Source organism: Canis lupus, chromosome 8 (assembly GCF_011100685.1).
Source record: "Canis lupus familiaris isolate Mischka breed German Shepherd chromosome 8, alternate assembly UU_Cfam_GSD_1.0, whole genome shotgun sequence".
In the NCBI taxonomy this organism is placed as follows: domain Eukaryota; kingdom Metazoa; phylum Chordata; class Mammalia; order Carnivora; family Canidae; genus Canis; species Canis lupus.
In genome coordinates, this window is record NC_049229.1 from 36,600,000 (window position 1) to 36,627,945 (window position 27,946).

Consider the following 27,946-nt stretch of genomic DNA (forward strand, 5'->3'; position numbering starts at 1 on the left):
GGCGCAGGACTAGCTGCAGGTGTGCCAGTATGCCCTGTGGCCTGAAGGCAGCCACATGAATGTTTTTTAAGTAGGAGCGTGGCTGAGTGTGAATGACTCAAAAAGACTTCCCCTGGGTATTTCTTCTTCTTCTCCAGTACCCTGGTACACTGCCGCTCAGGCTGTAGTTTCAGTTCAGCCATCACCTCCTCTGAATGCACTCCTGATTCCTCAGCACCAGCCAGACTCCCTCCTCTGGCCTTATAGCACCATAGACATGTGGACTAGAGAGAAGGCAACTATTGCTTTTGTATTTTAACTATTTATGTGCCCTTCCTGCTAGGGTACTGGTTCTTAGTGCTTAAAATGCAGATTCTTGGTCCCCACTCCAGATATTCTGATTTAATTTAGAATAGTGTCTGCTAAAAATATTTAATAAGAATGAAGTTGCCCAAATTTATGTATATAGTGTTGGAGCTTATAGTAATACTCAAAAATTATTCTGTGGCCAGGCCATTACAATACAGCTGTCACGAGGATATGGCCTTTGAGAAGCAGATAGTCCCATTGAACCATTGCATCCTAGACACTCAGAAATGGGAACCAGGGATCTTTAACTTGCATTTTATAATTTTCAGTTGCGTATGAGTGTAATCTGCAAGGATATCACTAATGGGTGTTAGATGTTCATTATGAGAGATCCTGGGAGTATATAAAACTACAAAATCTTGCACTAAGAAATTCATTCTACTTGAGATAGAGGGCAAAAGTACCCAGGCAATTGAATAATTATGCAAGATTGTGAAGGTGCTGCAGATGGAGGAGCATTAGAACCTCTTCTTTTCCTAATGAAGAAGGAAAAGAGAGGCCGCCTGCAGGAGGAATCTGCAGGCAGCTTCTGGTGAGGAAGCACTTTTTTGAGGATTGGGTATAGGAAGACAAGAAGTCATTCCTGGTGAGCGAAGTGACCCGGTCAGAGTCTGGAGGAAGAGCACTGAGTAGATAGGTCTGTGTTGAAGGGGTGGTAAGCCTGGAAGGGGATGTTGGTCCGGGCTCGAAAGGGCCTTCAGCAAAAGGCTGGGCTTATGATGAGGTTGGGAATAAGTGGCTGTGTGCTTCTTGGTCTCAGGCAACTTCAGCTCTACTGTCCTTGTCCCCAACTCCATCCACCTTCTTAACCAACGGCATGGCTTTCTGCATCTAGGGTAATAAGTACATACTCCTTTTTGTAGAGAGCGTGGATCACACACTTGAGTTCCAGGTCAGTGGAAGGCAGATCAAGATGCATCCTGGGACAGTTTCACTTGGCTTTTTCACAGGGAGGAATGTATTCATGTCCCTGCCTGTTTGGAGCGCGTGTGCCCTACATACACCGCCAAGCTGTCACAGTCTCTGTTATGCAATGCTTTTGCCACTGCCTTCAATGAAAATATTAAAAAAAAATCAGAGCTGTGATTTCCTTCTTTATTAATAAAAAACCCAGTGCTCAAGCCACCAGAGACAGGATCTAGAATAAAGCTTTCTGTTGGTGCTGACCCTGGTCATTGCTGAAGCCAGGATGCTAGCTCTTTCACATGCCTGGGCAAACAGCCTTGCTAAGAATGTTCTCATCAAAGGTGTCTCTTCTTAATAACCCTTTGATCCAGGGTAATTCCTTTATCGTCTTAGATGGTAATTTTGCCCCAAGGAAGTCCAAGAGGCCTCCCGTAAAGACTTGTTTTGTTTAGAGTTCACCGCAAAGACTGGAAAAAGAAAGTTGCCTGTTACTATGATTTATATAGTTTTCAGTAGAAAGCTAGAGCCTATAAAAATAGTTTTTCGGTTCAGTCTTTTACCTCTACTTAGAAGATGAAGTTAAAGTACCCATTCTTGTGTTCACAGAGGAACTCTCTCCTACAACTAGAAGAAAACGTGGAGAGTTTTGTTTGAGGAAATTCGACTCTTTCATCTCTCATGAGTTATTACTTCAGGAATGCAGTTTACCAAAGCAGATTAGGGACAGTTTGTAATGCGGAAATGTGGGCACCCACAGGTTCAGAGACAAGGCTCTCCTCTCTAAATCCCCACCTTGTCACCAGTCTACACCAGATGCTGCGAGTTACCAAGCCTGTTTATTCTCTGATTTGAGGCCACAACTATTTGTTGTAGGCTCTTAACCAAAATAGGTCACTTGAGAATTGATCCACTTTATGTCTACAAATCAAGCATTAACCTGTCAGGTCAACACCCCAAAATGCTTCACTTGTGTTAGTGGGACCGCTTGTTTTGGGAAAAGTGAAAATTTCTGTGTCATTGATTACAGAAAACATTCCTCATTGGTCTGATTCTGAGATTCAATTATTGCCTATAAACGTTAAAAAAAAAAGTTGTTTTTCTAGCTAGTCTGTTCCCCAAATATCTCTTTAAAATCCCTCTTTTTCAAAGAGGAGGTGAATGAAACTTTCAATAACAGTAGTTTTCCCTTTTTTGCACAGATGGTTGAAAGAATTCTGAATGCTATTGTTTACAACTCCCCCTCCTTATCTCCTGTTGCATGTTCAAGGTCAAAGGTTAAAAGTAGTTCTTGACGGAAGCAAAATCAAAGCAAGAAGGAATCATCTCTTAATTGTTATAGGGAAGTCCTAAAGTTTTACATTCAATTTTCAGTCAATGTGGAGAAGAGGGGGAACGTGAAAAGCTGCATTCCTCACCGATCAAGTGAAACCAGCTATCTTCTCATCCAGTACAAATAGGAAACAAAAAGTAGACTTCGAAGGCCAGAAAGAGCATTGAGGCTCTTTACGCCCATTTCCTCAGTTACTATGTCACATTAGGGAACTAATTTGTAAGCTTTGGGCAACAATTCAAATAGAAACCTATAGAACTGAGTCTGCACTGTTTTTCAAGGGCAAATGCTGACGGTTGATAAATGCTTTACAGGTAGAAGGCATGCCTGTATTCACTGTTTTTAATCTTGTGATCAAAGGTGGATTTCAGGACTTTTTTTAATTTGTAGAACAGCTAAGGATACTACTATCAAATGAAGAAGGTGAGCAGCCACACCCATTGTTGATGGTCTCAGAGCCTTGGGGAATCCTGGAATAATGTGTCTCTGTGGATCTTGGCATAGTTGACTGATTGTAATGGCACTTGCTAAAACCAAATGTATTTCACTTAAAAAAGAACTTGACAGTGATGTTAACCAAGACCCACTCTAGAGAGGCCAGAAAAGAACATCTCTGTGGTATGTGCTAGGAATTATAAATGGAAATGAAGTAGAATCAGAGTAATTTGGATTATTTTATTAAAATTTTATAATATTGAAATTTAATTGGATTATCTTACTCAGCTAAAGATGGTATAAAAAGCTTGGCAAGGGATCCCTGGGTGGCGCAGCGGTTTGGCGCCTGCCTTTGGCCCAGGGCGCGATCCTGGAGACCCGGGATCGAATCCCACATCGGGCTCCCAGTGCATGGAGCCTGCTTCTCCCTCTGCCTGTGTCTCTCTGCCTCTCTCTCTCTCTGTGACTATCATGAATAAATAAATAAAATCTTTAAAAAAAAAAAAGCTTGGCAAAAATATGGTTTCCTATGCTTGTTGGCCAGAAAAATACTATATGTATGGAATTTTAAAACATAACTGTTGCTATTTCTTGACACCTACCTCTCCTTCCCCACCAGTATGTATATATAAAAGGTAAAAATGAACCATAACCTTTCTGAAACTTTCTTTGTATTCTTCAGTTTGGACACAGTCTTGGTGAGAGTTTTCAGGTGAATCCCATGGAATGAATAGTAGAGGAATATGTTTCTTTTCTTAATAGTAAACAACAGTTGCTAACTTCTTTCCAAAAATGAACAGCTATTATCAGAAAGTTATGGTACAAATGGAAGACAACTTTAAAAAAATGGGCAAAGTATTTGAACAGATATTTTTTCAAAAAAAGAAATATTTATGGCGAATAAGCACATGAAAACATGCTTAACATTTTTAGGCAGTAGAAAAATGCAAATTTAAACCACAATAGGATACCACTAGGTTGGCTAATATTGAAAAGACTGACTACACTAAATGTTCATGAGACCATGGAACACTGGAACTTTTCATGTTATTGGTAGGAATGCAAAATGGTACTACCACTTTGAAAACTGGTCTAAGATCCTAATGAGCAAATAAGGATCTTAGAATGCTTTCTCTCTACTCACCTTCCTCCTGGTTTATATATAGTTGGTTGATATTTTAGATGTCTTTATTTTTCTTTTGAAGGTCCATTAACTAGATATGATTATTTATTTCATTGTTTGTTTACATTTACATTAGGTAAATGTAAACATTTACCTAAATGTTTATCTTTTTTTTTTTTTTTTTACACATCATTTTCTTCTGTTGCTCAGACCTTCCTTAGAGGATCATTTTCCTACCCTTCAAAGTATATGTTTTAAGGGGTGCCTGGGTAGGCTCAGTCTATTGAGTGTCAGCCTTTGGCTCAGATCATGATCCCAGGGGCCTGGCATCCAACCCCATACTCGACTCCTTGCCCAGCAGGGACTCTGCTTCTCTTTCCCCTCTGCCCCTCCCACCCCAAACCCCACCCTACTCCTGCTCATGTTCTCTCTCTCAAATAAATACAATCTTAAAAAAAAAAAAAAAGAATAAATACTTTATTTTTGTTTCTTTTTTTGTTTTTGTTTTTATTTTTATTTTTACTTATTTATTCTTTTTTTTTTTTAGTAAATACTTTAAAAGCTTATTTAGTGAAGGCATTTGGTGGTGAGCTATCTCAATTTTCTGAAATATCTTTCTTTTGCCCTCATTCTTAAAACCTATTTTCAGTACTAACATAGACTCTTAAGAATTAGAAAAAAACTTCACTGCGTTTAGCTCAGCTTTTTCCATTTCCACAGAAGGCCCGCCACTAGGCATAGACGGAATTCGTGACTATACCAGGGTTCTTGCTTCTAGCAATATAAAGTATGATTTCTTGGCCTGATACTGGAGATGCCCACTCTCCTGCCCATGTTTTGTCCACTCCAGCGTCCCCATCATCTATCTGTCCTGTTACTCAGTAGGAACCCTTTGTGTTAGAGAAAGTGGTTTTCTTTTTTTCTTTTTTTTAAGATTTTATTTATTCATGAGAAAACACAGAGAAAGGCAGAAACACAGGCAGAGGGAGAAGCAGGCTCCATGCAGGGAGCCCGATGTGGGACTTGATCCTGGGACTCCAGGATCATGCCCTGAGTCAAAGGCAGGCGCCAAACCGCTGAGCCACCAGAGATCCCCCAGAAAGTGGTTTTCTTGTTGCTTCCCAACACCCATATACCTGGGCCTATGGAATTCTTTTCAGATAGAATGTCCTCTCCTAATCTCTCTACTTCATTTGGTCTGATATCTATTCCACCATCAAGGCCTAAATTAAATGCCATCTCTGCCATGGAGCTTTCCCTGACAACCCCAACCCTCAGGTATCTTTTCTTGTCCTTTCTTCCCCTAACACTTATAGATAGCACTTAGCCTTGGTGCCTTTCATCTCTGTGTAGCTTGTTTCTCCTATTAGAATGTAAATCCATCTAGATCAGTGGCCTCTAAACTTTTTGATCATGCAGGGGTCTACAAACAATATAGTTGAGCATGCACCCCAAATATATGTATGCTTTCATATAAATGTAATATATATGTAGTACTGTGTACATTATAATTACTATGAAGTATCACAGAATTGAAGAGTATGAGAAACAAACAAATGGGAGTTCCAGTAGTTTCTCCCTGGACCCCAGCATAGCATTCAAGAACCTTCTTGGAGCACTCTTACCCCTTTTCTGTGGTGTTACTGGCTCTGATAAATAGTAGACTTTTGGTAAGGGTTTGATGATGTTAAGGTAGCTTCTAGGTGTTAGAGTGACCAGGTCAGGAGATAAATATTAGGAGTTTCTTGAACCGTATATTGTTTTAACTCTGGACATTGGTACATATGGTTTCCTCTTCTTGCAACATTTTTCCCAACTCACCTCTTCTTCACTTGTTCCGAAAGTTATAGCTTTATTCTGCTTCTTAAGAGGGGCCATCTCTGATTTCCCCACATCTGGGTAAGACTCCTCCTGCCCATCTACTCTCCCATGGAAATTTGTACTATGCATAGTAACAGCTGTTTATAATCTTTCTCCAACATTAGACTTTCAGTTGAAGACATTACCATACCCTGTTCACCATTGTACCCCTAATTCCCATTGCAATGTCTGGCACTTAATAAGTGTTGGAGACCTGTTGGTTGAATAAGAGTGTGTGGGAGAAGGAAGGAAGAGTTTTGAGTGTCCTTAGAGCCTACATGGGGACTGAAGACAATATCATTGCAAAAGATGGCCTGCTATATAATGGCCAAAGTGAAATAGAATGCCGCCTTGTCCCAAAGTGATTTGTGAATTAATGACAGCTGAGGGTTGAGAGCTCTGTTCTTTAATATTTTGTGGGGGCCCTAGCAGTTTGTTGAGCTGTTTTGTGTTTAAACTGTACATTTACTAGATTATGGTAAGCCTCTGCATTCAAATTAGAATATGCAGACTTCTGTTGGTGTGGTGTGTTGAGTTGGTACTAAATACCCCCAGGGTTGGAGGCATTTGTCATACTTTAGTCAACCATTTGAAGTATTTTTACATACATCTCTGGTTTTCCTAGGAAAATATGAACTCCTACTCACAATATAGGCTGGGTTATTCATGGTAGTCAAGAAAGAACCCTTTGAATGGATTTTTAGGAAAGAGAATCCTTCTTTGTCCTTGACTAGTAGAATGTTTTCTTTCTAGTAGCACAGGGATCATAAAGGACAGATTCATTGCTAATCAAAAAATGTACTTTCATCAGAGATTTCTATCTCTGTCAATACCAAGTCTTTGTTTACACTGTTTAAAAAAAACCCCAAGTTTAATTTCTTCATCTCTTTTCAGTTTTATCTTGTTCTTAATTTAAGGCATAATGTAATTGTCAAAAAGCAAACAAACAGAAAACCCAACCTAATAGCCAAGATATAAATTCTAAATTGCCAGCTGCTGACAGGAAGTGACCATATAAGTGACATTTGATTAAAGCAGCTGTCTCCTTGCCTTTTTTTTTTTTTTTTAAACTATCATAAATGCTGGCTGAGGTTCAAAGCCCTGGTGTTAATGCTTTTTTTTTTTAAAAATATATATATATACACACACATATATATAAAGATTTTATTTATTTATGAGAGACACACAGAGAGATGCAGAGACATAGGCAGAGGGAGAAGCAGGCTCCCCGTGGGGAACCCGATGCAGGACTCAATCCCAGGACCCTGGGATCACACCTGAGCCAAAGGCAGATGCTCAACCGCTGAACCACCCAGGTGCCCCAGCCCTGGTGTTAATGTTGCAGGAAATTTTGTTTTGTGATAAAGATGTTTTACCTTCGGCGCTAGGTTTGGAATTAGGCTGCTTATAACAAGCAGTGGTGCAATGGTTTTAAAACTCATGTTGAGTCAGCAGCACGAGGGAGGCAGCATTGCTCTCATTCCAGCCATGTAGTTGGAGAAGGAAATGATGAGGCATCATATTCCTCATGGCTAATATCCTGCAAGGTTTTTCTGAAATCATAAAATCAGAAGTTGGTAGCCTAGAAGAGACCTCAGAAATCTACTCGTGGAAAAGAGGGGGAAAAAATTGAAAGGGAAATGGAATAAGCCAAGCTATGGGGCAGGGTTCTTTTTAGTCCTCAGCAGGAAACACATGTTTATCTGGAAAAGATTTTGGATGGACAGGTTGTTTGTGTAAGAATTTTTTTGTGTGAGGAAGGAAGATCAACCTGAGCTTAGAGGCAGGGCAGGGGTGGGGGTGGAGAAATCAGTCCCTGAGCCTCAAGTGAATGAGAAAATCACAGAGGTTTCAACCAGGAAACCCAACTTTTATGGGGATGATATGCTAATACTATCAGCTTACTTTTAAGCCAGTCGGCATGTTCATTTTCCTTTTTATAATATAGGATGACTAAATGATAACTCTAGTATTAATTGCTATAAAAACAAATAGTAACTTTTAAAAATTATGAACGGCTTATGTCCACACTACAACCTGCATGCAGATATTTGTAGCAGCTTTATCCATAACTGCCAAAACTTAGAAGCAGCCAAGGTGTCCTTCAGTAGGTGAAGGGAAAAATAAGCTGTGGTACATCCAGATGGTGGAATATTATTCAGTGCTAGGAAGAAATGAGCTATCACACCATGGAATGATGTGATTAAGGCTCATGGCAGAGCCTTAAATGAATGCTGTTAAGTGAAAGAAGCCAATCCGAGAAGGCTATATACTGTCTGATTCCAGCTATGTGGCATTCTGGAAAAGGAAAACTATAAATAAATTAACAGACAGAAAGAAGGATCCATGTTACCACAGGTGGTGGTAGAAGAGGGTGGGGGGACAAACAGGTAGAGCACAGACAATTCTTAGGACAGTGAAAATACTCTGCATGATATTATAATGATGTATATATGTTATTACATATCTGTTTGCATTCAATATACAACATTGGGGGTGGAACCTTAAGGAGCGCCTAGGTGGCTCAGTTGGTTAAGCATCTGCCTTTGGCTCAGGTCATGATCCCAGGGTCCTGGGATGGAGCCCCGCGTCGGGCTACTTGCTTGGCAGGGAGCTTGCTTCTTCCTCTGCCTCTGCCTGTCGCTCCCCTTGCTTGTGCTTTCTGTCAAATAAATAAATCTTAAAAAAAAAAAAAAAAGCACGAACCCTAAGGTAAACTATAAACTTTGGGTGATTGTGTGATGTATCATCATAGGTTTATCCTTGTTCAGAAAGGTACCATTCTAGTGAGTGATGTTGATAGTAGGGAAGGCTATGCTTGTGTGGCATCTAGGAGCATTGGGTTCCCCGCGGGGAGCCTGCTTCTCCCTCTGCCTGTCTCTCTGTGTCTCTCATGCTCTCATGAATAAATAAAATTAAAAAAAAAAAAAGATATGAGACGATGTTTTGGGTGAAAAGTATTGGCAAAATAGCACATAGAGTATGCCATCACTTATTGTGTGTCCTTTTTTTTTTTTTAAGATTTTATTTATTCATGAGAGAAACAGACAGGCAGAGACATAGGCAGAGGGAGAAGCAGGCTCCCCGCGGGGAACCCGATGCAGGACTCAATCCCAGGACCCTGGGATGACGCCCTGAGCCGAAGGCAGACACTCAACCACTGAACCACCCAGGCATCCCACTTATTGTATGCCTAAATGGTGTGTATATTTGGCATGGTCACCAGAATACTTAATGATTTTTTTTGTACAATGAGATTTAAGATGATTTTTAAGAGAAAGTTTTTTCTTTATAGTTTTCTGTACTATTTGCATTTTCTATAGTGATCATATATTATCTTACAAAAGCAACAAAAGAGCAAAAAGATACATTTCACATATTGCTCTTTGCACATTATGGCTTCATTGTCTTCTTACATTAAGCTCAAAAAAGGTCCTTAGAGGAACAGGAAATACCATGGGTGAAACATTTGTTCCCCAGTTAAATTTAGTAATGAAGGATAAAAGAAAAATCGCCAGATAATTGGAAAATGGTTATATTTTAAAGCACATACAACCAAGATACTTAATCTAATTTAAGCTTGGAGTTGAAGGTAATGCCATTTTTGAGGTATTTTCCAGATAGGAGAACAGTGAGAGGCATAATGAGGACCTACCTCTGTATAATCCAATCCAAATCTGATGAAACCTGGTGGTGATGAACCACTCAGTAATGTTTAACTTTCATTTTAAAAACTGAAGAATGAAGAAGTGGCCATTAGAATTCTGTTTATGGATGAAATCAATGTGAGTGAAGGAAATGAAGTATTTCCAGAATCACAGCAACGGGGTAGGAATTCATACCATTTTTGCAGAAAGGAATTGCAAGATTCTTGCATTTGATAATAGGGAGCAAGAGGGAATTTCTGTCATTAAATTATGTATGCATGAAGGAGTAGGCACAATAATAGTTGAAAATTATTATTATAGAATTTTCTATTTATACTTTATTCTGCAAAGAATTTTAGAGTACCTTTTTAGAAGTATTTATGGCACCAAACTATAAATAAGAAAGCAGGACCAGAGTAAGTATAAATTCATTCTAGGACAGACACTGTGGATGTCCTCCATATTTCTTCTCAGGGCACAAAGAAAAGCTGGAAATTCTAAAGAATTAATGCCCCCTGCCCCTGAAACAGCCATCAACCAATGACAGATGGCAGCTGGAGAATAACTATTCCAGTTTTTCTACCCCTTGAGGATGTTTCATCAATTCCTTGAGATCACTGAAGAAGCCCAGTCATGTGGTAGGATGAAAGGGAAGAGGAGATGTGATGGTTTCCTGGATGTTGGGTCAGGGTTGTTGACATTGGTGTCTACTGAACAGATTTAATAGAGGAGTGTAAGATCTGCTTGCTTCTTGATGAAAGGACTCCTTGGCCTCCCAGGTTGACAACACGGAGGACTACCACCTGGGAGAAGTGGCTAGACTTTGTATCCCCAGGTCTTATGTCCCAGGATTCACGTTTCTCTAGGGATTCTCACTTTTCACTAGGCCCTCTGTCTACCATGGTAGCCTCTTTAATGCACTCTTCAAGGCAGAGCTCAGGTCTACTTGGAGCATGTAAACCAGGCTTACTGGCAGAAACTGAAGTATATGTAGAATAATATGCACTAGATGACTTCCCTTACAAGGGATGTTGAACCCATCTGTGTACCTTCATGACTGGGCTTACTCTTAGCCTACCTCAGTCTGTCTCTGTAAAACTTTCTAGACAGATTATTCCTGGGGTCTCAAGTCCAGACGCCAGAGAGTGAGGACCAAAGGGAAAGAGTCTGTCTCCCACCTAACTAAGGTCCCACTGAAAGTCATTTTGTTGCCTGAAGATTTGACTTTCTCTCAGATATTGGACAGTGAGAACACAATCCTTTGGGGGAAAATCCACCCCCTTACCTTACTATGGTCCAACTAGGACAACTACTGTAATTTTCATTCAGGAGATTTACGTAGACTATAGCAGGGGAGCTGCCTCCCTGCAGGGTATGACATGATCCCTCCTGTATTTCATATGCATAACTGGAAGGATTACAGAGGGGAGCAACCTTATGCAGAGAGCCTAGTTGGGAAACTAGTACACAGTCTAGATGAGAAGAAGAAGGTAGCATGAACTATCTATCTCCAGTGAATATGGGAGGGACAGATCTAGTCAGATCATAATAGGTTTAGTAGAACTTGACAGTTGATTGGTTGTGGGTGGAGAAAAAGGATCTGAAAACATCTTTAGTTTTTTTCTGGGTGATTCCAAGGATAGCAATACTATTATCTAAGAAAGAGTGGGTTGAAGAGGCAGGGAAGAGGGCTCAGCCTACAAATGTCAATTTAAGGTTATTTGCGGATATCTTGGAGAGCTGCTGAGAAGCTACTTAGAAATGTTTAGTATCTTTTAATGTGTAGTTAGAAGCCAGAACTAGAACTGTTGATTTGGGAGCCCTCAGTACATAGGCAATTGTTAGAAATCAAGAGAACATAGGAGGTCTCTGAGGAGATGAATGAGCATCCAGAAAGACCAGAATGGCGTGCAAAGAGTGTTGGGACACATACAAGTTTAAAGCTTGGGTGGGAGAAGAGAGCTGGTGAAGAGGATTTTGGAGGAAATTGTAGAGTGAGAGGAGACAGATGCTATTGGAGCTGAGGTACTTCTCTCCAAGTATTGGAAAGGGGAGAGTTTGTACTTTGGTGGTACTCCTGTTTAACAGAGGTGAAGAGGGTGAAGATATGATGGGAGACAGTGCCCTCTCCTTGTGACAGTGGAGTGAAAGGCCTTCCCCCTTGTTCTTGATGAAGCTTTGGGCACATCTAGGAGCTTAGTTCTGATCACCTTTCTGCTGACAGAGGAGTCTGGGATGATGGGTAAGAATGTGCTCAGCTTTTACAGTGCTGTGAGCCATGAGGGCCACTCAAGAGAGGCAGTCTAGGAACAAATGATTTTTCTCTCTTCCTCTTGCCAATGATAGCCATCCACAGGATGCATGATGGAAGGTGTTTATGCAGGCTGAGCTTCCTCAGAGGGAGCCAAACCCTGATAAACACCTGTGCATGGTACCTGTAGAGTCAGGTCTCCTAATGCACGGAGTCTAATCACTCTCTGTGAATTTAAAAATAGCTATGAGTCATGTGGTATGCACTTTTCAAAAACAGAAGATTCTGTACTACTCAGTGTTATTTGGGGGCTTTTGCATGCAATTTTTAAAATGCTAACACCTTTTTTTTGTAGCCTTTGTCACTGGTGCTGGCATAAAGTCCTGGAACCTTCTCTCTGTCCTGTGTCTCAAATTCTCCTTCCTCTTTTCCAAACAACTGCTAAGCTCAGTCCCTTTATAAAGTCATTCTTAATTCATCAGAGGACTAGATACACAGCTGCTGTGATTCTCTCTTCACTCAACACCCTCTAAATGCTCTCACCCACTGGTGGTGTGTACTTATCGTAAAGACTCATTGAGTTCTGTATTTGCGTAACCCATGTCCTAATCTCTCTTTGTTTATATCCTTATTGTCTCAGACAGGAATCATCTAATGTTAAATTCTTCTGCATCATTCTTCGTGCACAGAGTTTTGTGATCAGATGGTTGCCTATTCAGTGTGTTTGAGGATATTAAGCAAGATTCTCTCGCGACCTTATCTTGTTACCTTTCAGTATATATTTTGGAGAGATAAACAACATAATACTTTCTGGGTTTTTTTTTTTTTTCTTGACTAGTAGCTTGCTTAGCTCTAAGGTCTTCCTGTTTGTTTTTCTCCCAGTTCTTCCCTCCCATGCGCACAAACGATAAAACAAATATCTCAGGAAGAAGGAAAAAAAGACGTGGGAGAGCATTGCTCCATGTTCCACAATAGTAAACAGAGTCTGGCGACCCCACTTTTATCAGTAGCTGCTTGACCTCACTTAACCTTCCTGTTAGCTTCTGTTTCCTCCCCAGAAAATGTATTACTTTCCAGGGATTCCAGGAGACCTGATGTTCATAAAGGACACAGTAGTGTGAGGTTACCCATGAGGCCCTGGGATAACACCAAGAGTGGAGGATTTCTAGTGGTAGTTCTGACACTAGCTGGTTAGGTCAAACACCTTGGGCACGGTGTTTAAGGGAATGGTTCCCTAAGTATTGATTTCTAGGCAATTAGGTGATTAAATTAAATCCTTTCTGTTCTTTGATCTCCATGGTAGTATGGAGGAAGAGCTTTCACAATTATGTAACACTTGCTACCTGTCAGGTGCTTTTCTAATTATATTACACTTATTAACTCAAGGAGTCATTAAGGTGGCCCTTTGAGGAAGGTTCTCTTGTGCTTCCTGTTCTACAAAGGAGGAAATGGAGACATAGGAGAGTCAACAGTTTGCCCAAGATCACCTAGCTTGGAAGGCAGGAAGCAGAATTCCTGCCCAGGCTCCAGATCCTGCATCCTCAACTACCACCCAGTCCAGCCTGTTGCATAGAAAGGCCATACAGCTTCCTCAGCTTGGCCCCTTGCAGACACGCCATGGATCTTTGTAAACTGCTGTGCCCTGGCTGTGAAGCAAATTCAGCTTAACAAAGTTGACTCTTATTTTTACACCGAATCAAAGTTATTCCCTTTATGCCTTTTATATTCTGGAAATACCTACTTAATTCTGAATATTAAAAGGTGCCATGCCGTAGACTTTCAGTCTCCTATTTAATTTGGTTGCAATCATTTGAAAATTAGGAGACATGATCTCTGCTTTCAGTAGTACTTTAAAATCACTGGTTTCTACAGCTGGAATAGAAAACCTTAGCTTCAGGTAGATAGAACGAAAGACTAAAGAGGATGAAGCACTTACTGTTTTGAGATAAAGTTAAGGCAGCTTTACAGAGACTTCAGAGAGATGCCCCTCTCCCACAAGGCCTCAGGTTCACCACATGCAGTCCAGTAGGACTTTTGGCAGTGAAAATGAACCTTGGAGTGGTTTCGTGGCTCCCAGTCATTTGTGCCTTCAAAAGTTCTAAAGAGTGTGTGGGATGACAATCAGATTTTATGAAATAGAATTTTATTTCAAAAGAGTTCATGTTTGTTGTATTTGGCCTAATTATTCTCCACTCCATGGATGGGATGGCTTGTCAAAACTCACTCTGGTGAGACAGAGCAGGTCTCCAGGCCTGCCCACCTCTGAGCCTGGAATGTGAATTTCCCTGCTAGGCACTGAGCCAGCTTCCTATTTACTTAAAGACACTGAGCATCTCAGGAGGAAAACAGAAGTTGTGATGCAAGTTTTGGCTGCAAAGCACGTTAAGGTTGCCTAACGTGTTTGAAAACAAAACAAAACAAAGCAAAGCACATGTGATCTGGAAAATTTCTCCAAGCTTGGGTTGGTTTAAGGTACAAAAGGATTAAATAGTCTTCTTTTTTTTTTTTTTTTTAAGTGCTTTTAACTCAGTCCTAAGGAAACTGAGTCCTAAGGAAAAAAGAGACAGTGCAAACAGCGAGGAAACCCCCTCCCTGTGTGCTCTGATTATAAAGTGCAGGGCAAGTCTGTACCTGGGCAGAGTGCAATCTGAGAGCTCTTTTTTCCTGTCTGGGGTACTTATCAAGAGAATGTGACAGTGAAAGTCATTTGAAGCCATGGTACCCCTAGTCCCTGTTTTCTTAACCAAACATCTTTCAAATTCCCAGGTGTGTATGAGTGTGTTTTTGTGCTTTTTAAACAAAAAGAGGCCCCTGAGCAAAAGAATACAGAAGAGGGAAGAGGAAAGTTTAGTTAAAATGGACCACATAGGAGGGGCTTCTGAGACATCTGGGATATAGAGGTGAACTCGTTCCCAGTGCTATGAGATTAGGAAAAGATTGAGGTGCAGTCCCAGATTGCTTTGGGAAGAAGGAGAGAGGCATTTCACCTTGATTTAGGATTTGGGGGATGCCACTTAGGTTCTGAGACAGATAGGATAAGTCTAATTTAACTAGTCAGAGGGGAGAAAAAGAGGATAGAGCATTCCAGGAGGGGTGGAAGGCAGGAGCGAAGGCATTAAGGGATGACCACCACAGTGGATAGCTGCAAGTAGTTTCTTCCTAAATCCTTCAGGCTAGAAGGAATCACCTGGAAAATTCATCGGTCCTGTTATTACTATGGCAAGAGCTGTTGGGGGCGGGCGGGGGGGGGGGGGCAGGATTCAATTCAAGAAATATTAAAAATACAAGTGAGCTGACCTTTTAACCACTCTTCATAGTATTAAGGGTTTAAAAAAAGTAAATTCTTGATAATTAGACCCCTGGGGAAATTTAATTTGCATCTAGATGTGATAAGTGTTTAGTAATTCAATACAGATTTTGCACTGGCTAGTATTGAGCTAGGTCTCAGGCTGGTGATAACATATGCTAGATATAATGTGATCATTAGGCCAAATTTTATCATCTGCCCAGCAAAGGAAAATTAAAATCTGATCTTTTTGTTATTACTAAATGGCTTCTGGAAATAATGCAGAAGAGAGCTGTATAAGAGAGTGACTTATGTTCATGTGTGATCCTTATCCAGGATTTTAAGAAATTCAGGAATATTGATTATGTTGCTATCCCCATAGAACTGAGAACAGTGATATAAGTATCTTCTTGAGACAGATGGGAAACCTGAGAATGAAAATAATTAGGCTAATTGCCAAAGGTTTTACACATACACATCCCAAAATAAGAACTGAAGCAGGTAGAATTTTAACTGTGCCAGAGCCTCTGAAAGTATTGGTGTCTTAACCAAATTCATTTTCTCTATTTCTGCATTTCATTCCTTGAGGTTTCTGATGTAAACCCTAATTTTTACTGTTAAGCAGAAAGTAGCAATTGATATCTCTATACCATATATTCTCCCTAGCATTTTTATAGAAAAAACAATCCTAGAAGTTGAATTGCTGAATTTAAAAAAATGTACATTTACAGCTTTGACAGGTATTGTCAAATTGGTCTCAAAATATATATATTCTTGAAATAGCTGCATGTGTTAAATGCTACCATGGGCTCCGTTCTGTGCTGAACGCTTTCATTGCAATACCTCTTTCAGTCTTTGGAAAAACCTATGAGAAAAAAAGCGTTACCTGGTTTTATGGATGGGAAGACTGAGGCTTTGCAGGGTAGACACAGCCAGAAGGTGGCAGAGCAGGACTGGAGCCCAGTTAAACTCCTACCAGCAGAGGGGAGGTGCCTATTTCCCCATTCCCTTGTAAGCATAGGCACATTAGCAATCCTTATAAACATCTACCAATTTAAGTAAAATGTCATTTACCTCCTGATTTTTATATGTCCGTCTTTGATAGGATTGGACATCTGGTATGTTTATTGTCTGTCTGCATTTATAGTTTTATAAATTGCCTGTTCACCTCCTCTGCCCCATTTTTACTAGTTTGTTCATCCCTTTTTATTATTAATTTCTACATATTATAAATAGTAACCCTTTGTCATATTTTGCAAATCCCTTTCCCCCCCGTTTGTTGTGTTTAACTTTCTGGTTTAACACACTGGTTTCTGTGTTTTTTGTCAAATAGAACTTTAAATTCCTTAAATTGGGGGTACCTGCGTGCCTTAGTGGTTGAGCGTCTGCCTTCAGTTCAGGGAGTGATCTCGGGGTCCCAGGATTGAGTCCCACATCGGGCTCCCTGCATGGAGCCTGCTTCTACCTCTGCTTCTGTCTCTGCCTGTGTTTCTCATGAAAAATAAATACAATATTTTAAAAAATCTACAAACATTAAAAAAATAAATTCCTTAAATTGCAGGTTTGTGAGTCTTCTATGGCTTTAGAGTATTGTTACCCTTATCCCATCCTAGGAGTATATATTTTTTCCCTTATTTTTCCATAACTTCCTCCTTAACATTTACCTGAGGTTATTTTGGTATAAGGAGTGAGATAAAGATATTTTCTAAAAGGCTAACTAGTTGTCTAAACGCTATTCATAATCGCTCATTTCCCATTAATTTGAACTATGTTCTCTTTAAGAAAAATTGATTCCTAGTTTTGGACTTTTCTTGAGGTGATAGCATGCTGTTTTAGTCACTGTAACTTTGTTTTATCATGTAGGACAAGTCTTCCCTCATTAGAATTTTTGGACGGTTTTTAAATATCTATGGTTTTGGGGATCCCTGGGTGGCTTAACCGTTTGGTGCCTGCCTTTGGCCCAGGGCGTGATCCTGGAGTCCCGGGATCGAGTTCCGCGTCGGGCTCCTGGCATGGAGCCTGCTTCTCCCTCTGCTTGTGTCTCTGCCTCTCTCTCTCTCTCTCTCTCTCTCTATGTCTATCATGAATGAATGAATGAATGAATGAATGAATGAATAAATAAATCTTTAAAAAAATCATGACCAGGTGCAGCACTAAGTATTTTATTTCTTTTTTTATTTTTGAAGATTTTATTTATTTATTTGAGGGAGAAAGGGGGGTGGAGCACAGAGATAATGGGAGAAGCACACTCCCCACTGAGCAGAAAGCCCAATGCAGGGCTTGATCCCAGAATCCTGAGATCATGACCTGAGCCAAAGGCAGACATTTAACCAACTGAACCACCCAGGTGCACAATATTTAATTTCTTTAAAAAAGCATATGTATTAATATATGTCACTTAAAAATTTATTGTTTTGCTACTTGATTTGCTTTGTAATCATATATATATGTGTGTGTGTGTGTGTGTGTGTGTGTGTGTATTTATTTAAGATTATAAAGCTTTACTCTGAGAAGGGATCTGTAAGTTTCACTAGGCTAAGGAGTCCATGACATGAAAAATGATTACTAACCCCCGATTTATTTTTTCTGATATATCTTCAGATATATCCATCATATCTTTTAGTCCTAGAATTGTATCACATAGTTCCCTTCAAAAAACAGGGCGCTTCTTTGCTTCTCTATTCTGAAACAGGTTTAAATGTTAATATCATCTTGTTTTTAAAGGCTGCAAATAATTTACCCATGAAACCATCTGGGCCTGGCTGATTTTCAAGAGGCAGTCCATAGAAAATCTTACCAATTTTTTTTCTGAATAAATCCACCTGTTTGGTTTATGTAGCTCTTATTCAGTTAGTTTGGGCCATTTGTGTTTTCACAGAAATCTATTTCTTCCAGGTTTTGAAATTTATTAGCAGATTATTTTTGTGTTACTCCTTAAGTTTTCTTTGCATTGAAGTGATTAATTGAAAAGCTTTATTGAAGAAGTAATCTTTTATTAATCACAAATCTCTGCACACATTGCAAAAGTTCTAGTATAATTATGTGGAAGAAATAATTTACTGTTTTTAGATGGGGCGCAGTTTTGATTCTTCAAACTAGGAGCCACTACTTCTAAAAATGTGAAGTTGGAAAAGGAACTTTGCCCCAAGTCCGGGTTAATTTCTGCCCATTCCGGACATGGTGTTGGGGACTGATGCTTTGGGCCAGTACCCTCATTGTGCTGCTGCTGTTCCCTCCTTCTATTTGTGAGGATGGCAGAATGAAAGGTGAATAATGAGAAATCTGTGTTACCTACTGGTATTTATAGCCAGTCAATGGCCCCGAGGCCCCACACAGCTGGATAGGAGCTAGAAGACCAGGTTGATATCTCATACTGGAACATTAGAACCCTGGGGAACCTATGGTCTGTGCCAGAGCCACTGGTCCAAGATAGCCAGGTATAATTAAGCAGTCGGTAATCTCAGAGTTCATTTAGGTCCGACCCTTACAAATTAAGAGTCCTAAGGTCCCTAGGAAGCATGATGATGTTCTGGGGTATTTTGTATCTTCAATAAAGAAGAAACAATGTGGAGAGTATTTGAGCTATTATGCTTTCTTATACATTAGATACAGCTAGATTCATTTGCACATTAATCTTTTTTCCTCTCTTTTAATGTACAGCCACTCTCCAGAGAGACCGAATCTTCAAACATTTTACCAGGAAGCGCCAAAGGGCTATGCGAAGGCGAGTCCACCAGATCAATGGACACAAGTTTATGGCCACGTACCTGAGGCAGCCCACCTACTGCTCTCACTGCAGGGAGTTTATCTGGTATGAGGTTCCCTGGCTTCTCTCTTCCTAGGAGCTTCTTTCTATAATCAAGACCTCCTCTGGTTGTGTGTAGTTTCATAGGAAGCATGATTATGAAGAATTGTTTTAGGATCTGATTTTTGCTTTTTATTCTAATATATTGATCCAGCAATTTTAATTCCCAATAAAAAAGAATCTAAATTTACAGATCCAAGTTTTAGATGTTATTTCTTCTTCCAATCATTTGGGGAAAGGTGCTAATGAATCATTAACTGGTTAAGAGGCACTAATTAGGGAGACTAATCAATCAATATATAGATAATAAATTGGATAATCAGCCACTGAGTAAGAGAGAAAAAAACAACAGTATTGCTTTAAAAAAAGTATGACTTATGTGATAGGTTACAGAAATTAATTATTGTAAGTACAGTGAGCATACAGTGTATGTGGCCAAAGGTAATAACTTATAGTGATTGCATACTATAATCCTTGGTATTAAGGAATTGCAATAATTAACAGTTGAGAAATTCTAGATAAATTGGGGCAATATCTTACTATACGTGTGACTGAAGCTTAAGCCTCAGTGGCAAATCTATACTGTAAAATAAATTTGTTAATTGCTATCATCATTTAGAGCCAACATTAAACACATTTATTTGGAAAGGGAAGAAGGAAACGATCCCTTACACACATCCAAAAATGTACACATACATGCCCATCTCTGAAGGAGAAAAGACATATGAGTATCTATAGCATAAAAGGAAATCCTTGTTTTTGTTGCAAACTTTAGTCATTTTGTTTAAGTCAAAAGCACTTGGTTCAAAGTAAATTTTTTTAAGTTATCAATCATGAGTTTGTGGTTTGGTTGTGTGTGTGTGTGTGTGTGTGTGTGTGTGTGAGATTACTTTGGTTTAAAAGTACCTGCTACCTTTTAGCAGTCAGAGTCCAGGGTTAGTGTTTCTGGCATTTTACATTAAGAATAGAGTCTTGTCTAAACCAAATACCTTAAACTAGCTGTTGATATGATGCCTACAAATGTGCCATCACAATTCTAGTCTTCAGAAAGAAACAGTTCCTGCTGTGATAATTGAACAAATCAAAAGTGTTGGCCACTTTGAGCCCATTTTCCACTTTTGTGGGATCTGTATTCTCTAGTTAGGTGTTGTCCACCTCTCTCCTTGTGGTTTTCCTGACCTGAAAGATCTGCCACTCTTCATTTCATGTCACATCATTCTGCCTCCCTCCTTTCTGTGACTTGCCTACCCTTGTGGGCATTTGTGGTGACAACCTGGGACCTCAACTAACGTTCTCAGTGGAAACTTTTTTTGATAATTTCACTAAATTTTTTTCCACCAAGAAAACATTAACTCCCACTCAACTAGCCTTCGCTTGCACATTCTCTCTTTCTTTCTCACTCTCACACACACACCCGTATACACAGGCACACACACACAATATAATATTAATGTATGTTACATATATATGGTTAAGAGTATATACTCTGGCATTCAGTCTCATCACCAACTAAATGTGTGAACCTAGATAAGGTATATAATCCATCAATATTTCCTTATTTGTAAAATAAAGATAATTTTTTTGCTTACATTATGAATTTTTATATAGATCTTAAAATGCTAGGTGCCATTCTAAGCATTTTACATTATCACCTCTTTCTATCTTCATGACAACCCTATGAAGTAGGTACTGTGGTCATTAACTGCCCTTCATAGATGAAGAAACTATGGTTCAAAGGAATTAATGATGTGTCCCAAATCATGCCTAGGCCGTTTGGTTTCAGAGTCTGTGCTGTGAGCCTTCCTGTTATGCCTGCTACCTCGCATGGCTTTTGCGAGGATTAAATGAGATGCTATATGTCAGCAATGTGGCTTGGTTCCTGGCACATCTCCAGGCTTAATAAACTATGGTCTGTGTTAAATGAGAATGGGGATAATGTCATCACTGCCCAGAGAATATCCTAGGGGAGAGACCAAGATGACAGCTGTGGGCCTGACGGGCATCTTGTGGCAGCACTTCTGTGCCTCACCCCTTGTTGAACTCTAAGGTCTGATGGGGGCACAAAGAAGAGGGAGGGAGCCTCAGGCCAGGCAGCTTCTGTAGGCTCAGCTGTTTACTTCACAACCTGTGGATCTTTATGAGTATGTGAGTGCAAATGTCAAAGGTGGAGTGATCCTTCAGGCTGAGGCTCAGTCATAAGACCCATAAGACCAGATGAGGACATGGGGTTTGCCATAGAGGGAGGTGGGTGGAATGAGGATCGCCAATATCCACCTGTGTATATCACTGGAGCATTCTGGTCATCAGGTGACTTCCTCTGTCTTTGTGGTAACAAGGGCTCAGAAAGCACCTCATCTTTGCTTCTTCTCTGAAATTATGCTTTTCATAAAGGAGCAAAGGATGGCATGCATTTGTTTTCCTTAAGTACTATGACTACAGGAGGACTGTGGCTGAAATAGACTGATGATGACTTTTTTCTCTGTTGTCTTGAACAGGGGAGTATTCGGGAAACAGGGTTATCAATGTCAAGGTAAGAAAACATTTTAAAAACTATGTTTAATCTTGTTCCTATGTTAAAAACTGATTATACTAAGAGGAGACAGATACATTTCATTAATATTGTGATAAATAACTCTGCAGGTCAAATGAGACCCCCCTATAGAATTGCAACTTTTTAGTGTGGTTTAAATTTTGGCTACGTTTTATTTTTTTTTTATTTTTATTTTTTAATTTTTATTTATTTATGATAGTCACAGAGAGAGAGAGAGAGAGGCAGAGACACAGGCAGAGGGAGAAGCAGGCTCCATGCACCGGGAGCCTGACGTGGGATTCGATCCCGGGTCTCCAGGATCGCGCCCTGGGCCAAAGGCAGGCGCTAAACCACTGCGCCACCCAGGGATCCCAAGGGGCTCAATTGGCTACGTTTTAGATAGCATAGAAGGAATATTTTTATTTCTAAAGCTGAGATACCTAATAAAGTTTGTTTAAAGTTTTGCCTCTGCAGTAACATGAAAACACTGAAAGGTAATGCCATATTGTGAGCAGTACCCTTAAATCTTGAAGCTAAATTTTTGTCTTTTACAACCCTGTTGTTAATAGGGGTGAGAAGTGGCACAGTGTTGTCTCTTAACCTACATAGGGAATAGAAGCTATTATCCCAGTTGCTTTTTGATTTTCTAATTTTAAAAAATGTGAGAAATGTTCAAAGTTAATATGTTAATAATCTTGTAAGTTATTATGCATTAAATTTATTTTGACTTTCACAATTCTAAGATAAAACCAATTTACTAGTGTTCCAAATGGGAGGAGTTAAAGAAGGCTCTTACTCAGATTTAGCCAGACTGGATTGGTTTGTCTTTTATTTGGACTATCTTTGTTGTTGGCTTGAGCATCATCACACAATACATAGGGTACCTATCTTCTTGATTTGCACTCTACAGATGATTGGTAAAATAGCACTACTTCTCCTGGAGTGGTAGCCTCCATGTCAGTAAGGAAATCCTGCCTTCTCTTCTGGAGAAGGTGAGGTAAGAACATTCTTTCCTTTAGAATGGTATAGGACATACTCTTGGATATAATTTTCACTTTAACATGTATGAGCAATTCTATTGGGTTCTCAAATTTAGAAAAAATAGAATATATAATCAATAAGACTTTAATTGACTTTATGCTATTAATCTTAGTCCCAAATGAGAACATAGTTCACATATAAGAATTGATATTACTTTTTGGTCCCTCTCCAGCACAGGGACATGTCCGCAGTCAACTCTGATCTGTCTTATGCTTTTAGTGCAGGATATTTGATGGACTGATTCTCAGTGGGCCACTTGTTGTTGAAAGAACAGGAAAGAATGTTGATCAGGAGATATGAAGACCCCAATATGTTCACATCTTGTTAAGGGACATAAAACCAAATACTTGGTTTGAGAAGGGTATACCATGCTAACACTAATCAATAGACAAGGCTGACTTCAGATTGAAGAGGCATTATGTAATGATAAAGGGGCCCGTTTTTCAAGAAGACCTAATAATCCTTAACATGTAGGCACCTAACAATAGAGAGTCAAAATACGTGAGGCAAAAACTGATAGAACTGTGAGGATATATAGACAAATCTTTTGTTACAGTTGGAGACTTCAATATCTCAGTAGCTGATAGGTCCAGCAGGCAGAAAATCTGTAAGGATATCACAGTTTGATTAAATTGACATTTATAGACTACCTCACCTAACAATAGCAGAATACGCATTGTTCTCAAGCTCGCAAGGAATATTTATCAGTATAGACCATATTCTGGCCCATGATATAAGCCTTAACAAATTTAAAAGAATAGAAGTCGTAAAGAAATAGAATCATAAAACGTTTCTTTTCAGACCACAGTGGAATTAAAGTACACGTGAATCACAGAAAGATAGCTGGAAAGCCCCCCAAATATTTAGAGATTAAACAACACATTTGAAATAACACAGAGATAAAAGAAGACTCAAGAAAAAATAATAAATGTTTCAAACCAAATGAAAATAAAAGTACATTTTATCAAAATTTTGGGATGCAGCAAAGGCAGTACTCAGAGGAAAGTTTATAGCATTAAATGCATACATTAAAAAGGAAGGACCTAAAATCAGTATCTAAGTTTTCATCTTTAAGGAAATTAGATAAAGGAGAGAAGCTTAAAGTAAGCAGAAAAAATAAGATTAAAGCATAAATCAGTAAAATTGAAATTAGGAAAACAATAGAGAAAATCCACCAAATAAAAAGCTGATTCTTTAAAAAGTTCAATAAAATTGGTAAACTTCTAGCCAAGCTAATGACAAAAATAACCAAACCTCAGATGCTTCAGAATATAAGATTTTTCTATGTGAGGGATGGTTTGGAGATCCCCTCATCTAAAAAGGCAAATTCTCTGGGAACTTTCAATTTGGTTCCCCTGCCAATTAAGCCTGCTGAAAGCTAGATTTGTTTTAAAGTATATTACTATTTGCTGACATGTCATCAGTGTTTATGTACTTAATCCTAAAAACCTCTACATGTCTTGAAAGATCTAAAAAATAACATGTATTTTCATACTGCTCCATTGTAATTGCTCATCTTTTAATGGCAAACTGAACTCTGTCTGCCCTATGTCAGTTATCCAGATGGAAATGGGGGAAAAAATGTTTGAAAGTTCTAAGTATTCAAATAGTTGATTGAGTCATTCTGCAAATATTTAATGAGTGCCTACTTTGTTCAAGGCATCATGCTGCCTGGGAAGTCTAAGGCCATTGGAGGCTATGTGTGGAAGAGTTGACACTGGGGGGCAGGCTAAGGGTTGTAAGAGAACCAAGGAGAGAGAGATAGTTTGGTCTAGAAGGGGAACCAAGGGTAGTATATTTTCATGGAAGAGACATTTCTCAAGTGTGTCTTATCATAAACATAAGTAGTTAGACAATAGACAAAGAGAATGTCCTAGGAATTGAGTAAGACACGGTCAGTGTGTGGGGAAGAGCAAAGGCTTACTCCAGGAAGAGCAGCCAGTCTAGTTTCTCCAGGAACAAAGAGTGCCCAGAAAAGAAAGGTAACAGGAAGCTTGGGGTAGCTTCCAGAAGGCCTGAAACCCACCTGGGAAATTTGAACTCAACTCACTGGCCGCGAGAGGCTATTGAAGGTTTAGATCGTGGGGCAAGGTGACCAGGATTATATCGTGAGAGGATTCCTGTGGTGGTGAGTGCAGGTGTTATTAAAGACAGAAAGGATGAAGTAGGCTCAAGATGTGAGTGCAAATAGTTTGGATGTGAGCAGAGGCATGAGTTAGGGTAAGGGTATTGATTATGGGAGGGGTGGGTGCCCTGGATGCCCGTGTGTGGGCCAGACACCCAAATCAAGTCACCTTGGCATGGTATAGCCCTTGTTGACTCTATTAGGACTGGCTGACCGTGAGCCTCTAATAAATGTGTAACCATGCATTTAATTCCCTAGTGTGCACCTGTGTTGTCCATAAACGCTGCCATCATCTAATTGTTACAGCCTGCACTTGCCAGAACAATATTAACAAAATGGATTCAAAGGTAAGAAGATCGTAGTTTGCTAATTAAGTGCCTGCACAAGCTTATTTGCACATCAATTCTATTCTGTCTGTCTGTCTGTCTCTCTCTATTTTTCTCACTCCATCCCTTTTCTACTTCCCTTCCACACTCCTTGAGGTGAATGGTGATATCAGAATTGAATTTTCTCTCCTTTTTATTTTATGGTATTTTTATTTCTCTGCTTGTGTAGCATGACCTGTCCCTGAGTTGATCCCATTAGTGACCAGCTGGTCACAAGCTCTCAGCATCAGTTTTTCTAATTTGGAGAGAGTTTTGGAGGGCTTAAAAGATCCCTGAGGTTGGCATCAAATGACTAGTATTTGAATGCAGAATCCAGCCTCTGCCAGCTAACCTCTCTGTCAGTCTCAGTCTTAAAATGTGATTTCTATTTCCTTCACATGACTTTTGTGAGGCTTACGCAAGATAGAACTGATGTGAAAAGTATTTGTTAACTGTCAGTTGTGCCTCCTCAATAAGGTGACTGTTAGCCCCCTCCGGTGTCTTCCAAAATTTCAGGGAGGATGCGCTTCTATATATAAAGGTTTGAATCTTGTTCTTGTCACTCACATTGCATTCAGCCGGGCTGGGCACAATCTAAATGTGGGGATAGAAAGCAGATGGAGTACTGCTGACAGTGAGTGGTGGATTTGCAGAAGCATGGGAGAGTCTGACTTTGAGCTCAGTATTGCTTGCAGCACACAGATAGGACGACTGCTCAAGAGCACGTGCAGAGGTACGTGCTACTGCTTTTATGAGAAAGAGACCAGCAAAGTTTCAAGAGGAGTTATAATTGCTGCACTCCTTGTCACATGTGAATCTGCTGTTGTTTCAAATTGTGACATAGGGATGCCTGGGTGGCTCAGCGGTTGAGCGCATCTGCCTTTGGCTCAGGGCATGATCCTGGAGTACCAGGATCGAGTCCCACATCGGGCTCCCTGCATGGAGCCTGCTTCTCCCTCCGCCTATGTCTCTGCCTTTCTCTTTCTGTGTCTCTCATGACTAAATATATAAAATCTTTAAAAACAAACAAACAAAACCAAATTGTGACATAGACCATAGAGCATATGCCTAGTCTGATTATGTGCTGGAAGCAGTTGGTGAGATTAAAGCAGGACCTTTGCACTCAGATTGTAAAATGCAAATGCTGGGCAAAGCCACTAGGAAGCCACTAGAGTGTCACCATGGAATGAATTCCTTCTGTGGTTCCATGCCCTTTGGATGCCACCCTCTCCTCCCAGGTCCCCACCAATACAATATCTGGAAAAGCCTGTGGTGTTAGCAAGTGTATTTGGTCTATAAGAGACCTGTTTAATCCTGAAGTTAAAAGGTTCTAGGAAATAGACATGGGTGTGAGGGAGTTGTCAAGGAGAGAAATACAGCCTGAATATAAAGATGATAAAAAGGTCATTTATCACCATTTATCTCCCCAAATGGTGAACCATCTGATGCACACTACACCCCTTCTTTTTAGTCTTATTGGTTAGAAAATGTGCTCAGCCTGGCGAGGAAGGCCTGAGTACAGTGAAATAATCTACCTAGCTCAGGTGTCATGGTAACACTGCATTTGGGGGCCTCCTGTTACAGTTTCTACAAAAGATGTTGGTGTGGCATTCTAGCTCTTGTGCTTCTATTTCCCTTTTACAGATTGCTGAACAGAGGTTCGGAATCAACATCCCACACAAGTTCAGTATTCACAACTACAAAGTACCAACATTCTGCGATCACTGTGGCTCGCTGCTCTGGGGGATAATGCGACAAGGACTTCAGTGTAAAAGTGAGATGCTAGGGTGCTGGGTACCCACTTCATGAAAGCACCAAGCTACAAGCTTTCGGAATCCTATAGGCTCAGCCTCTGACCTAGGATCGATGGTTTGAGGCACTTTGTGAATTATATCTTAGTAGTCTGTGCTTATGTGTTCCTGGTCAGGCATGTAAAGAGAGCTACATCTGGTCTAAAAGATTTCCTAAATGTCTATTCAGCCAGTTGTTAAACTCAGTGTTCTGTGTAGCTGGCTGTCATCTGTTTAGTGCTTAGGGCCTGCTAGTTGCTGCATATTTTAATAGATATTTGAAAGAGGAAAAAATGGGATCTTGGTCAGAAACGGAAGGTGGTAGGAGGTGAGGTGGCCGAAGGAGAGGCTTCGGTTATGAGTAAGAACTGGCAGGAGAGTAGGTCCAGCGACCTCACCAGAAATAAGCAGGAATCGAGTAAAAGCACAAGAAAAGCTGCCCTGGGTCTTTTCCTCAAAGAGGTGGATAGAGATTGGAGAGGTAGGTGGGGTGAAGGATGCTTGAGCTTTGGCCATGGACTTGTGCTTCAGTAACTCTGCCCAATGGAGCTTGAGTTGGGAACTTTGGCCTTAGCAAAGGGTCTGAGAGTAAGGTGTGATTCCTGTCCTGTTAGGAGCTGGGGAGTTTCAAGTTGTCTCCCACTGAGTGTTGCCATGACAGTCTGGCTGTCATGGGGTGCAGTCCCCTGCGGAAATACAGGTGAATTTCAGCCTGAAGCTCTAGATAAATCCTGAGTCACTGGGGGAGGCAGAGTTGATGTCATTGCAGCCAGACAACTTCCATCAAGTGTTTGGACTCACCAAGCCTGCTCTGCCAACATAAAGGGACTAGTCACCTGTCTTTAGGAGGGGCAAATTTTAAAAATCTCTTTAGAACGTTATTTAATAATTCTTTTTTCCTAGAAACATGAAATAATTCTTTTTCAACCAAAACAGCAACCAGCTCATGTGTAGCTTTGGTTCAGGCACTGCTTGATCTGAAGTTGGATGGTGACCCCTAGGTGTGGCTTTCATTGCAAAAGTCACTTTCTGCTTTTGTATAGTTGTTGCTGTCACGCAGGGCCAGGCGTGGGGCTCATCTGCATTGTTCTTGTCCCTCGTGGC

At 40.1% G+C, this 27,946-nt stretch overlaps 1 protein-coding gene across 1 annotated transcript in view; it reads left to right on the plus strand.

The window, feature by feature from the left end:
* The window catches only part of PRKCH (protein kinase C eta), a 233,539-nt gene that overhangs the window by 98,151 nt on the left and 107,442 nt on the right, over window positions 1-27,946 (plus strand). Inside the window, exons 3-6 of the mRNA XM_038544885.1 lie at window positions 18,847-18,997; window positions 21,487-21,521; window positions 24,946-25,034; window positions 26,697-26,826. Coding sequence (XP_038400813.1) covers window positions 18,847-18,997; window positions 21,487-21,521; window positions 24,946-25,034; window positions 26,697-26,826 — 405 coding nt within the window. The remainder of the gene's footprint in view (window positions 1-18,846; window positions 18,998-21,486; window positions 21,522-24,945; window positions 25,035-26,696; window positions 26,827-27,946) is intronic.